This window comes from Palaemon carinicauda, chromosome 4 (assembly GCF_036898095.1).
Source record: "Palaemon carinicauda isolate YSFRI2023 chromosome 4, ASM3689809v2, whole genome shotgun sequence".
Classification (NCBI taxonomy): Eukaryota; Metazoa; Arthropoda; class Malacostraca; order Decapoda; family Palaemonidae; genus Palaemon; species Palaemon carinicauda.
Window position 1 is genome coordinate 54,174,948 of NC_090728.1, and position 14,942 is coordinate 54,189,889.

The following is a 14,942-nucleotide window of genomic DNA, read 5'->3' on the forward strand; positions in this document are numbered from 1 at the left end:
GGCATGTAGCATCCTGCTCTTCCAACTAGGGTTTTAGCTTAGCTAGTAATGAGTATATTTCCTTGTTGGAGCCCTTGGGCTTATAGCATCCTGCTTTTCAAACTAGGGTTGTAGCTTTGCTAGTAGTTAATAAAGGGTGTAATTACCCAAAGAACGTGACTAGTACTGGTACGAGGCTGATGCATTGTGGGAATGTCATTATATGGAGTGCCTGTGAGTGTAAGAAGGTATAGTCCATTTCTTTTAGCGAGGCATATTTGCACCGACTCGCAGCGGTGCCCTTTTAGCTCGGAAAAGTTTTCTGATCGCAGATTGGTTGGACAAGATAATTCTAACCAATCAGCGATCAGGAAACTTTTCCGAGCTAAAAAGGCACCGTTGCGAGTCGGTGCAAATCTGCCTCGCTAAAAGAAATGGACTATAGTTACGTAGTCCTCCCTCTTAGGATTTAACAGAGATAAAGTGAACACGTCAGCATTTATTATTATTATGGTTTTTTATATATATAATTGAGATTTCTTTTAGAAGATTCCTGATTGGTGAAAGTAATACGTTTATGAATGTTGAAATTCAGGTTTTACAAATGTTTTAGGAAAGTTGAATCGAGATGAGAATTTGACTTTCAAGTGAGAAAAGAAATACAGTGACGCTTCTCTCTCTCTTTCCTCTCTCTCTCTCTCTCTCTCTCTCTCTCTCTCTCTCTCTCTCTCTCTCTCTCTCTCTCTCTCTCTCTCTCTCTCTCTCTCTCACACACACACACTTTAAGTTGATTATTTGAAATCCTACAGCCAAACATTCTGTAACAATGTGGTAGTTCTTTCACAGCATATAATTCAATACCTGAAGTTTTATATATATATATATATATATATATATATATATATATATATATATATATATATATACAGTATATATATGTATGTATATATATATATATATATATATATATATATATATATATATATATATATATATATATATATATATATATAATATCTTCAGCACAATAGTTGTAAGGTTTGTCATTTTGATAATTTTCTTAAGTTCCCTTATATTGTCGAATATTAATTTTCTTTCCAAATGAATGTCCTCAGCAAAGGAAGTTGCCCTGATATCAGTGTTGAGTTGTATTATTACTATTCATAGAATTACTTTAATTTTTTTCCAGACTTTAGACTTGAATAAATTCGCTATATCCAATGATGGTGCTTCTATTAACTACAACATTGGATCTAAACTATTTTTAAAAGTTAGTTCCATTCACTGCATTAGTCATTTGTTTCTTAAAATTTCCTTCCCCCCCCCCCTCTCTCTCTCTCCCATCAGCCAAAGTCCTTCTTAGAACAAATGTCACCGAAAATTACTTTTGAATTACTTGATCAATATAATTAGAGTTGAGTTCTTGTAAACTTGGTTAAGGAAAGTCTAGGACGTACGATAGCCATTTATATTTATTCCTTTTTATAATGCAAAATGGGTAAAAAATACAATTTCCCCAAAATGGAGGTTGAATTTACTTTGAACGTAAACATCCATGAAACAATAAGCTTGAAAATATTAACATTGATTCAAAGAATTTTTTTAATATAGGTGTTATTCTCCTAATTTTAACCAATAACATTTTAACTCCCACTTCACCCCCAGCAAAAAAAAGAAGAATACAAATATTATCTTTAAAAAAAAAAAACTATTCAATACATTGATTTACCACTTCATGACAATATAACTTAAATATTCCCGGCATCTGACCATTTTTTTTATATTAGTATTAGCATTATTAATATTAATATCATAGGTATCATTGTTTCTTTTAGTATTAGCATCAGTATTATATTATTCAAAAGGATAAAAAGGAATTAAGTTTTACGAAGTGTGAATTAATGTTTTATTGAGTAAATATATGTGGAAGATAGTAGTATGTGGTTGTCAAATATTTCTCAGATGTTCATATGTTTATTAGGAAATATATTATTCCTGAATTATGTCTTTAGCTTTTTCAGCTTTTATAATCTTCAGCAATCTAATTATCATAAGAAAAAAACAGCTCTATTTTGGTAATAGTTTTCAGAATAATTATTGATTCATTATCTGTTATCTGGCATCCTGACATCTGAGGTCATTAACGCCGATGATGTCAGGATGCCAGATAACTGATAATCAATCAATAATTATTCTGAAAACTAATAACAATTTATGGCAGTTTTTCATTGAAATTTTTAATTGTAAGCTATCCTTAAAAGCCTTTGTATTTAGTCTTATGGCTTCCTCAGATCAATTTTTAGAATACGAGGAAAACGTAACAGTAGAAATTATATATTTTAGATAGTAGCTAAAAGTTCACTATGTGATTGTATGAGTAATGAGATTTATTTTTTCAGGTCGACCCAGATTTGACTTCTACAGAGTACGAGCCACTGACCCTCGCCCATGTCATCTGTGTGGCAAAATTTATAAAAATGCCCACACGTTGAGGACCCACATGGAGGATAAGCATTCGAACTGCAATGGATTCCGGTGTGTACTGTGTGGGACCGTGGCCAAATCAAGAAATTCACTCCACTCACACATGAGTCGCCAACATCGCGGCATAAGCACTAAAGATCTGCCACTTCTACCCATGCCATCTCCCTGGGACCCAGAAATGGCCGCTAAGTACATCCAAATGGTCGGAGGCGTCGGTGAAGTTGTCAGGCAGAACTATCGTCGACCAGAACGTGAGCGAGACAATAACTCCGGTAGTGACAATGGGTCATCTACCACAACCACTTCCAGAGACCGGGAGGCCAACAACACGCCCACGTCACAGGAGAACGGTGGATATTTTCTGAAGTCAGATATTGGGGTTAGAGATCTAGAGGATGGCATGAAGGAAAGGCGTCCATACGACGCCATTAGTCGACACCTAGATCTCTATCCAGGGCCTAAGCCTGTCGGGGCTTCTTTGCTTGATACCTATCTCCAAATGATGCGTGCCTCGGGCATGGATTTGACATCATCCGCCATGGATAGTTTGCCAGATGAACGCAAGCTTCTACACCCACGACCTCTGGGCGGTGGTGTGTTAGACCTAACCCGACCTGACTTGATGCGTGGCTGCCCGTCACCTCGAGACGATGACCATGGTGGACATGCCTCTGATGACTTCAGCGACGACGAGCTGGGCAGTGTAAATATGGATGCAAGGGGCCCGCGTAGGTTAGGTGGTGGTGCCACAGTCGTTACCGTCACGCCCCGCTCACCCGAACCCTCAGATAACGAGGATGATGCAAAGTGGGCAGTGCAGTAGTGAACAGCCATCTCCCACACACACAGCCGTGCAGCGTCACACAGCAATCACAGCAGTGGTACAAATTACACAGTGGATGCAACTAAAAGATGTTTGTTTAGGGCAGTGTGACCCAGTGACTATGAGAGTTTTAACCCCTGTCGCCTGTAATCTGCCTAAAATGTGCCCTGGGCCCTTATTTAATCATATTCACCTCTTTGTAACTCATGACTTTTTATCATATTACACCACGTGTGCCATGATAACTTTGGTACTTCTACCTCACAAGTCTTCTCTTTGGCTATGCAACTTAAAAATTACCTTGTAAAGTACTTCATATCTTGATTTTAATTCTCTAAATAAGTAATGAAATATCAATCTTTGATATCCAGTGGCCTATAATACTCTAAAATATCGTTTACAGTATATTGATACATGCACTTTCTTCTAGTATAAATCTATTCACATACCTCACAAGAATGGTGCATTGAGAACTAGCATCGAAATTCAGTACATATCTCTTTCCATTATATCTATGTAGAACTAGCAATATCCCTTATTCTCTTACAGTTTTCTACTCCTTAATCTCTATGAAATAAGGATTAACTTCAGTGTGTGCTCTAGCATCTCCCATATCATCACATCACTCTCTCACCAATTGATTTCCTCTATTTCATTCCCAATTTGACCTTTCAATACCTCCATCATTCAATACATTCTAACTAGAAGGGCGAGGGCAAAAGGCAGAGTGCACATCGCCAGCAGTTGTCAGTTCTCAGGGACTCATCGGGCTTCAATCCCTCCTGTACATACTTTTTCTCACTCAGGCCGATGGTGACTTTGGGGTGTTCGCTCCACATAAGATAACTGGCTTACACGAATGCATGCCCCCAAACACACAATGCTCTTATTGTTCATCCACATACACGCACCAGGGATATATTGTATATTGTGCATGACTTGAAACATTTCTGTGGCCGCCTCACTGTTATGGTAAACCAGTTGGTGCCCTATTTTGGTGCTTATATTTTTTTGGGACTAAGATATTTAAGATTTCTCCTCTTAAGATGAAGAAGCATGATATATTAGTGAACTTATGTCGACTTATGCTCTCTATGCCAAAAGAGAAACTTGTTTCTCATTCTCTCTCTCTCTCTCTCTAATTAAAGTGCAAAGTTTGAAGCTATTAACCTTTTGCAAATTATGACAACACATGCACCAATGGGCGCCCAGAGTTGCCATATCTCATTATTAACAATCACTGTATTCTAAATGCGGCATCATCTCGCTTATTTGTCAGATCACTCATTGTTATTATTATTATTATTATCTCTGAGCAAAAGAACTCAGGTGAAACATATTGGTGCATATTGTAGCTCCATTTGGCATCATCACTCTCAGCATTCCTTCTAGCCGCATATATATGAATATATATCAGTTTTATTTTTAGGCGTCATATACACAGGGATGGAACCATGACCTAATGCCCGTAGTTTCCTTTACTTTCTTTCTCACTTTAATTTTATAAGGCCATATGAACTAAGCAGTGTGTAATCTTCCCTTGCACTAAACTTTTAAAATATGTCACAGCTAAAGATGCTAATGTTTTTTCTGCCGAAACAGCACATTGCTTAATCTGTGGCTTTAATTATAAGTGTCTGTTGTCTATGACTATTAAATGTTTTCGTTTCTACTTCATGCTACTTCTATGATTTTGTTCTGAATTTGGTTTGTGTCTGTGAATTCTCCGTCCAGCCAGGGTAAAATCCCCAACCGTACAGACGGCTGGAGTTTGAAGTCTCTGCTGAGTACAAATTTGTCACGGCTGAGACTGATGAAACTACCCGTCTTGATCTCAGTGTAAATAACCAGACAAATGAGTCCTCTCTTCCTCATCCTCCTCCTTCTCAACCCTCTATGAAAAAATATTTACTGATAGTCAGGTAGTATTTCAGGTATCAGATCCCATATTGTTATTTTTGTAATGTGTTTACACAAGGTTCTCAGCCATTCCAGTCGTATGGTAAACTGCTCTGTCCAAGTCATATTGTCAGCATTTTAAGTGCAACTAGTCAAGGGTTCAGTAACAGAAAACACATTTGGTGTGCTTTTAGGATGCACTTCCACTATGCTTAGCAGGTTCAGTAAATAAGCGATAAACTGTATATTAACCTATAGATATATATAACACATGGCCTGCGCGGCAGTAGAAACTGTAGTGTCTACCTCATAGTTGTAGCAGGTATTGTTGTGGTGACTGACTGTGTTGAGTACTGTAGCCATAGGGTGTGGCAACTGTGCTTGCTTGAGCATTTTGCTCATGCTTACTAAAGCACTTTGCTTGTGCTTGCATGGACTTCTTGCTCTTGTTCACATAGGCACTGTAGCAATACTTGGGCGGGCATTTTTAGAGGCACTTGCCTAGCCATTACCGCAACAGTCATATAGCCACTGTAAGGATAGGGTTCATGTTTGTTTGTGGTGATGGTGGTGCAAAAGTGGTGTGATGCCTGCACGGTGGCAGTTTTGCCCCCCAACACAGTGTGTCCTCAGTGTTAGGCTAGTGTAGTGTAGTCCATAGCCATATTGTTAACGTAGGTAAGGCACAGGTAGTTTGTTGTTGTTTGTTGCAGCAGCGATGGTGATGATGATGATGATGACGATGTGGTCCGAATTACTGACACAAGCCGTGATCCGAAGGGGTGATAGGATAGGTGCATGTGTGTGAGTTTGCCATGTGCACCATGGTTAAAATTAAATACATTAACTGTTGGGGAGTCGCCTATATGCACGCATGCATGCACAAAGAAGCCCACTGATGCACATCCTCGGATGCAAAGAAGTAGGATTGTGAGTTAAATGGAAGAAAACTGTAGAGAAAGTTATCTCCTAACCCTTCAATGAGGGTGAAATTTTTATGCAGCCCATAGTGTACTTTTCCTGTATTTTTCAGGACTCCAGAGAGTCTTCAACATTAAGTTTTCTAAGTTTTTATATATAATCTATGCAAGAGACAGAGATGGCAAATCATGGTGGTGCTGTGTGTCAAAGGCGGCAGTCCCACAGTATGTGAGTGAGGTCAGGCTAGGTCAAGATGTAATCATGACCAACCTGCCATGTTCTCAGCAATACTACTAAGCCCAGCCCGTGCCTGGCCTCTGCCTGTACCATATAGCCAGTAATGATCCCATGACCGTTGTTTAACCCCCAACCTTGCTGCCATGTCTCTCGGAGGGTGTTTTACCTCTGAGGGAGTGGAAGCGCGCAACCCAACAGTATTTTCTGCCAAGGAGTATTCATCCATGCCGTAACCTTACAGTGAGCAACCACGTCTTTCCATAGAAGTATTAATCCTAGACTAATAACAGAGGCTGGGGCGGTGCTGTGGCAGCCATGATGGTGCTGGGGTAGACTTAGTTCTCCCCCAGAAAAATAGGAAAAAATTGCTCTCTTTTTCTCTCTCTCTTTTGGGGATGATCAAGGTGACAACAATGCAGATGACAAATTTGTGTCTGTAACCTATAGAAAATGACATATAGGAAATAAGTTATATTAATGGTTCTATATAAGGTAATTCATAGGCCTACTTATCTTCTAGGTTGGTATTGGCAAGCTAAAAGAGCCAAGGTTTGGTTTGTAAGAGCAGTAAGAGATGGCTCTGCACAGTTGTATGGTAAAAGAATGAATGTAAACCAAGTTATTTTTTTCCCATTTTTTGTATTGAGGATCACCATTTTACATACGAATTACTATTTATAAGTTATGATAAGTTGAGTATTTCTTAAGTTATGATCATACAAGTTTAGTGTAACAATTTATGTCATTATAATTGTTGGTATCATAATTGTTATTTTTACCGAATTAGCAACAATGCTTATTTTTGTAGTTAAGTTTTGCAAGTTCCTAGTTATTAGAGATGTCGAGCTCAAGGGAGCCCGCAGGGGAACAACATCTTCCAAACTTCTAGGAATAATTTTACTTCATTTTTCATCAGTTCTTCATAATTTTGTTTTATATTGGATGATTTGTTAGCTATGATAACAGTATCCTCTGACTGCCTTGCCAGTTCACGACTGAGAATGATGTTAAGTTTATGACTGATGTAGACAGAAGTAGATTCAATCGAGAACTTATACAGTATATGAATATATTTATAGTCTATAGGAATTCCAGAAGGTTTGACTGTGTAGTGAAGATGTTGTTCCTCTGCTCTCCCTTACCCGGTGATTATTGTCCGAATTTCTTTTTGCAGCTTCATACCTTATGATTTGCTACATTACTAGGTCCTTTTGGGCCACCAAGATAACTAACGTGCCAAGCATCCATTGTTGATAGTTTCTGAACATTTTCCCTTCAAATTATCTTCGTTATTTCGACTGGATTTACCAGACCAGCAGAACTAACAAGATTTGTAAAGTTGGGGAGGCTTCCTGTAGCAGCCAGTAGAGCACATGCTTCAAAAGTGATCCTGAAATAGACTGCTAACAGTAATGCAAAATCTTTTTTTTTTTTATCTCTTCAGTGAAACATATTTTCTTTGAATTTTATATTTGTTCTCAAACCCTATAGATTTCTCTTCTTCGCGAAGCAACAATGCAGGAAGCCTTCCCACCAACTGCTCAATATTCCTGCACAGTAGAGGCATTTGGTTCCCTCAATGCTTCTTTCATGGCATGTTTTCCGTAAATGTATTTTGACGTCCTGAGGGACATTCAAAACACGTTGTGCAAAGCAAGCTTTGGCGAGAAGCCTTAGGGTACCGATAAATACTCAGTTACCTGAACTAAGTCACTGATTTTACAATAATTAAGTTCATTTTTATTACTCATGAATTGTCCTAACAGTGCTCAATCCCCGGTGATATATAGGCATATGTGGATACTGTGCAGTGTGTTGAGCAAAGATTAAAAGTGGTACTGTGCGGTGGAAAAAAAAGTGTGAGTGCACCTCTGGACGGGTGCTTTGCAACTTGGAAGATATGGCACAGGTAGAGAAAAGAGAGAAGATAGAACTGACAGTGCATTAAATAGGAAAATTGCTGCGCATCTAGTAAGTACACTTGTGTGCAGACATAGAGCGGTTCTGTGCGTTACTAGTAACTCTGTGGGCAGTTAGACATCAGTCTCAAGATTTTGAAATGGAGACTTAATTATCCGAATTCAATTACTAGACGAATTATACGATGCTAGACCATTTTTATTAATTGTTTTAATCCATTGTTTTTAATCATCTTAGGGTAAATGTGAACTAAGTCAATCTCAGTGATGCAAGTGCCATGATGTTTGTCTTCAAACATTAAAAAAGAAAGGAAAGGCTGATCACTTAAGAATGGTGTTCAGTTCTGGAGGAGACGTTGAGTGTCTTATCACTCTCCAGGGCACAAAATGATTACATGTATCTAAGATGGCTCTCTACTCCCGATAGAGATATAAAACAAATACAAATAGTCATAGAAATATTGTTTAAGACCTGTAATTTTTAAGTCCCTCTTTCAGATGGATGATAGCAATGTTCTTCTGTTGTAAATGTGGTTGAAGGCAAACACTTGAAGTAGTGTTTCTTTCTTGTTATAAGAAAAAAATGGGAGACTGATTTACATAAGTGGTGCTATGAGTTCATGTTCATTATTATCAGGAAACAATAACTAAAATTTCCAGGGTGTGAAATTCCATATGTTCTGGTTTTGAAGTTATATTCTAGTACACAATTTATATACCATGTGATGATTTTTGCTGGCAATTTTTTTTTAGGATTCTTCGAAAAGGAAATGTTCATTTTAATTATTGGAACTGTGTGGGTATTTTTTTTAAATGCACTAATGTGTACTTTAAATGGAAAACAAGAAAATTCTTTTAATATTTTAATATTTGTGAGATAAACACTGGATATGTAAAATGTATTTAAGAACATGTGACATATGCTAATTGTTTGCCATGAGAGACAATTGTGACTCAAGTTCTTGAATTATGCCACAACAATAGAGGTGTGATAGATAAATTTATTTAAACTGATTCATTGTAAGCTACTGTGAAGTGAATTGTACACAGATGCCCTAGAATAATTATTGTTATTATTTGTTCATAGAAATTTCAATGTGAATTATATGTAATATTAAGCTCACAATTTGTGATGTCTGGTCCTATAAAATGTGAGAAGCAAAATCTATAACTGAAAGAACATTTCATTTTAGGTATTGGTATTATGAAGTGCTCATTCTTTGTCTCTTGTTATGTAATTCATGATTATTGAAAGGCAACTAATTATGTTTTGTGTACAAAACGCAGGAGATTGATTTAGCTAAACCAGCAAAATTTTTATCTTTTCAGTCATAAACAAATTTAAACTGTTTTGAAGAAAGGAAAAACATTTTACCATTCCAAAGAATATCAGGCTCGTGATGCAAGGGAATTTGTTAGCAATTAATAGACTCTTCATTACGTTTGCCTGAATGTTCAGTAAAGATAAAATGTTTCTGCTTTCCTTCCCAACTCTACAAAATTATCTTATATTATTGTTAAGGCCAATCCTTTATCTTATGCTTCACCTCACTGTGTAGAATTGGTGCCCTCGTATGTAATGCATCATGAAAATGAACTGTTCTTTTCCTCTTGTTCTGTTAACTCTACATAACAAACAAATGAATGGCATACATTATGAATGACGTAATGCACGATCCACAGATTTTCCTTTCCGGGTCGCTGTTTCTCATGCCAGTAAATAAATGAAGAGGGTTCTGTGCTTCTAGCACAAGAGGAGAATTAGCCATGTTACCCGAGAGGGTCTTGTTGAGAAAGAATTAATTTTATTATAGTTTTGTATTACTTATTAATTCTTTTCATCCTTTAGATAATGAATATGGCTCAATTGGCATCGCTGTTAAAAGAGAAAAGATAGACCTTGCAGGCACCAGAAGCCGAAGACTTTTCCAGAAGTGTTTTTCCATGACTTGCCTTCAGAGTGCCACGAAATATGGCTCTGGTCACTGAAGCGTGACTCATTTATTCTGCTTTCCAGCTTCATTTCATCAGGATACTTTCTGTTTTCCTTTATATTTCTTGGTCAGGATCTGGACATGCAACTTTCCTGGACATATCCCTGGCATCCTATGAGGCTCTCTAGTCAGGCTAGACATTTTTGAATCCCATTTCAAAATCTTGAAGAATTTTGTGTGTAGATGAGACTAGATCAGTGCAGAACGTGTGCTGGTGTCCCGGTGAACTCTTCTTCTTCGTTTCCCCCCGTGATTGATATTATCTCTGACGGTGACCTTAGTTGCCTAGCTCACCGGTGATGTAGTGACTGGCCATGTCGATGGTGTCGGTGACTCGCTGTGTCTGTTACTGATAGGCAGAAAGGGTCAAAGCAAAAACCCAGGGCAACATTTCCAAGATAATGGAGACACTGCTTACAGGACTCTTGCTATCAAAAATACCCTCTTCTCATGAGACCCTCACGCTTTTCGTAAACATTTTTCTTTTGCCATGACCACACTCACAATATTTAGTGTAGGAAAAAAAAAGGTTAGATAAAACATTATTGTGGAAGTTTGATTAAAGAAAGTGTTAGTTTTAGTCAATGATGATGATAATGGTAAACTTGTATAGGAGTAGTATGTTGTCCCATTGATAATATAAACTACTGCTTTTAGCACACTGTGCTCCCGTAAGGAAAAGGTATCGAAAGGAAAGGATTTGATAAAGGAACAGTGGATAAAAAGACAGAATTCTGCAAGCAATGTCGCCTGTGCCATAACCCAAATCATCTACCTCTTACCATAACCTGGTACCTCATGATCCAGAAAACAGCAGCGGTCCGTTTAGTAGTCCATAGCTCCCCAAAAAACTGAAGATATAGCCCAGTTCCCCCAATGCTCTTCCCACTCGTGTCGATGAGTAGCCTCTAGTTTTTCATCCCATGTAGCCAGATCTAGATAGAGAGAGAGAGAGGGGGTCCGGGACCATAGTAGGAGGAGGTCCTGGATTCCCCAGCCGAATGACCCTCAGCCAACCTCTGCCTTCCCCGAGTGTATCATATGAAACAATGCAGCCAAAAGTAAATCAATGCTTCGTTCATCATAGTGCCATATCTTTGATGCATATGTATTTCCATGTTTATGTTTCTGCCTTCCATATACCTTCACGGAAGAGAACAAAATGAAGAAGTCAATCGCCAACCGAAAGGTGTGTGTGTTTTGGCCTGTAAATCGATTGTATTTTCACCCATGATGCAATCCTCATTTTCCTCTCTCACCAGATCCACATGGTCAATACTCAGAAATTCCATTATTTGTCCATGATATATAGTTTGATATTGTCAGAAAAAATCATATATTATAATCCTGCCTTTATATAACTACACAGTTTTACAGTATCCTAGAACCATCCATTTATGCCAAGTTTTGTATCCCAGATATGATAAATATATTTCCAGATGAATCTGCAATCCCCTTTTATGCCTTTCCCGCTGTGTAAAAAAGAATATGAAATTTGGGTTATTGGTCTCTGAAAGGCCACCTGAAAAAACAGTATAAAAATCTCCATGTTGTAATTGTTTGAATCAAAACAAAGCTGGTATACCTCGCCTTTTTTGGTTACCAAAGTTTGTTATCAGTGAGTAAATTCACAGAACAAGACCATTTCAGAGATCGAACCCAAGTTCCTTGTTGACTTTGTTATGAGGTGAAGCATGCTATAGCGCTTTTATTATTGAGGATAATCGCTACTGATCATTAATCATCGGAAAACGACCCGATCTCGTCTTATTGAACAATAGTTGAATAAAAAATGCCGGGACACCAGCTTGTGTAAAAAATCTAAAAACTTAAAAAAATGTAAATTACGCCAATTGATAAATGTTTACTGCCATTGGATCATTTGAGTGAAAAGTTGAAGTATATATCATTGGATATTACAGGGTTCAAAGTTGAAAAGTAATTATGATAGAATATTTGAAGGTTTAGAAGTATTTACCCCATTTACGTTCAGCAACTTTCAATTTCTTATCATCATTGAACATTGGCTTTGGAACCGGTTTATCAAGTTCATCCTTCTCCATGACGATTCAGCTGTGATTCACAAAATAGTTTTAACCAAGAAAGAAAGAAAACTTGACCTCAGATGACCAGACTGGCAGCATCTAGCATTTCCCATAACTCGACCCCTCGGATATACTTGTATTTTCTACATTTCATCTTTTTTTGCTTTTTGTTCAACAGGTGGCTAAGTTCAAAGATTAATGTTGGTTTTATCCATAATTCTATATATTCTTGTAAGTGTCAGTGATATCATTCCAATTTTTATTTGTCTTTCCAGTCAGTGAGTGAGAAGAATTACTTATTGCTGAGTCTCATTGATTTTAAAAGATTCATCACATTCCCCACTTTTGTATGAATGTAATGGTAATGATTTGGGTATTTGTGGATTGTTTTTCTCTTTTGACATTGATTTCTTATCCACCTTACAGATAGCAATGTCTGTGAGTGAGGTCATTTTATTTTCCAATTCGCAAAACTGCTATACTTTATGACATTCCCTCCGCATCTTCAATTCACGAGTATGCGAACTTCATTGTCACTCAGTTGTATTTGATATAGTATCATTGCCAGATTCTGTTTTTTTGGAAACATCATCCTCTAAAGAGAAATCCTCTCTTGGATCTTCGACGGAATATTTTGCACTTTTCACTATTCATTCTGTCTTAAAATTACTTTTGTTATTATTGACCATTTCCTGGTTAGTCCGCCAGTCCTCTTTTTCTATCCGGCCCCTTTCTCTTTCGTCACTGAAGATGCTTTCGTCAATATCTTTTATCACTCTTCCTGTACTGTTTTCTGACCCCTCATCGCCTAACCGGTCTTTCAGATGCACACCCCTTAGATCTGAAAATAAGACTTTTTGCAAGTCTAATCACAGCTCTACTCAATCGGATTAAAGATTGTTGAGTAGAGTTGTGATTAATCTTGTAGGAAGTCTTATTTTCAGAGCTAAGAGGTATGCATCGGAAGGACTGGGTAGGCACTGGTGGGTCAGAAAACAGTAAAGTAAGAGATAAAAGATATTCACGAAAGCATCTGATGCACCCGTGCACTTATTTTTCTATGGTACGACCCCATCCCTGCGTTCTTTCAATACCGCAGAAGGTCGTACTTCAATTAGTTCAATCAGCCGATGTGTAGCATTAAGGAACTTCGTGACTCGACTAGCCATTGGAAGCCTTTCCCCCATCTGTCATTCAAGATGTAGTAGACACCAGTAATAACTAAAGGTGTTCGTGTTACCTTCTGGAAATAACAAAACTGTTAGATGAGCCATGAAAGTTGTATTAATGATAGAATGTGTTAGAGCTTACCTACATTCGATTGTCCAGACATTATTAAGTCTTTAGCATGAACATGCGTTATGTAATTAATGTGTCAGAGTTGTTACATTCCGTAAGAGAGGTTTCTGGCTTAGGAAGGAAGGTGACTGTCAATGACTGGTCCAGTTACTGAGTAAACATCACCAGCCCGGAATCTCACTCAAGAAGGCCAAAACCTACATCACATCTGTTGGAAGTAGTAATACTTTTTAAAAAGAGTCCAGGTTATTTTTTCATGAAATTAACTGTAAATATACAATAATCCTATACTTACATGAAATGAACTTATTCTATTTTGTAGATAGAGAATAAATATAATTTCTAAAATAAAAAACCTATGCAATTGAAGTGTGAAAAAAAAGCAAGAATCTTTTACGGCAGGCATGACCTCGGCTCTGCAAACTCTCATAAGCACAAAATTGAAGAGCTTACAACTTTCGACAGACACTATAAGGGTTTTTGAGCCTATGGTTGTAGGTAACAGGCCTCCAATAGCCCAGGCCTATGCAGGCTTTTACCTTACTGCTGCCTCTTGGCTCTTAAACAACAACCACCGACTGTAGGCCTACTATGCACTTCAGAATGTCTACGTAATCCATACATGCAATATATATATATATATATATATATATATATATATATATATATGTATATATATACAGTATATATATATATATATATATATATATATATATATATATATATATATATATATATATATATAATTTTTTTGTTTGATACATCAATCACTGTTTCCTAACTTAGCCTATTGCATATTGGTTGTCCTGTTACCTGACAACGTCATCAACACAAATGTATCTGTTAATGGGTATTGCTATAAACATGTTGAAATAATAATTAATATAACCATGAATGTTGGCATCAGGTAGACCAGTGGCAAATGCTGTGTAGTTTTGTATGATCAGTGCTTCCACAAAAATAAAAAAAGGTAATATGAGATTCTTTTTATTAACCTCCTCTCCGGTTCATTATTCCTTGGTCCAATTAGTCTACTTTCTCTTCTTCCTTTTAGTACAAAATGAGCAAGTATAGCCTAACCTTTAGAAATTAAAAGGGTTACAAACTTTATCAGTGTCGTAGAAGAGCTTCTTACCATAGCTGAAGAGTCTCCTTTACCCTAGAAGAGCTTCTTGCCATAGCTGAAGAGTCCTCTACCCTAGAAGAGCTTCTTGCCATAGCCGAAGTCTCTACCCTAGAAGAGCTTACCGTAGCTGAAGAGTCTTCTGCCCTTGAGGAGTTTCTTACTTTAACTGAAGAGTCTCCTCTACCCTAGGAGAGCTTCCTACCATAGCTGAAGAGT

General features: G+C 37.4%; 1 protein-coding gene across 1 annotated transcript in view; it reads left to right on the forward strand.

The window, feature by feature from the left end:
• LOC137639959 (protein abrupt-like) overlaps positions 1–13,128 on the forward strand; it is a 44,945-nt gene extending 31,817 nt beyond the window's left edge. The window contains 1 exon segment of the mRNA XM_068372278.1: positions 2,379–13,128. Within this exon segment, the coding sequence (XP_068228379.1) occupies positions 2,379–3,286 (908 nt within the window). The 3' untranslated portion in view covers positions 3,287–13,128.
• Positions 13,129–14,942: the final 1,814 nt, after the last annotated feature.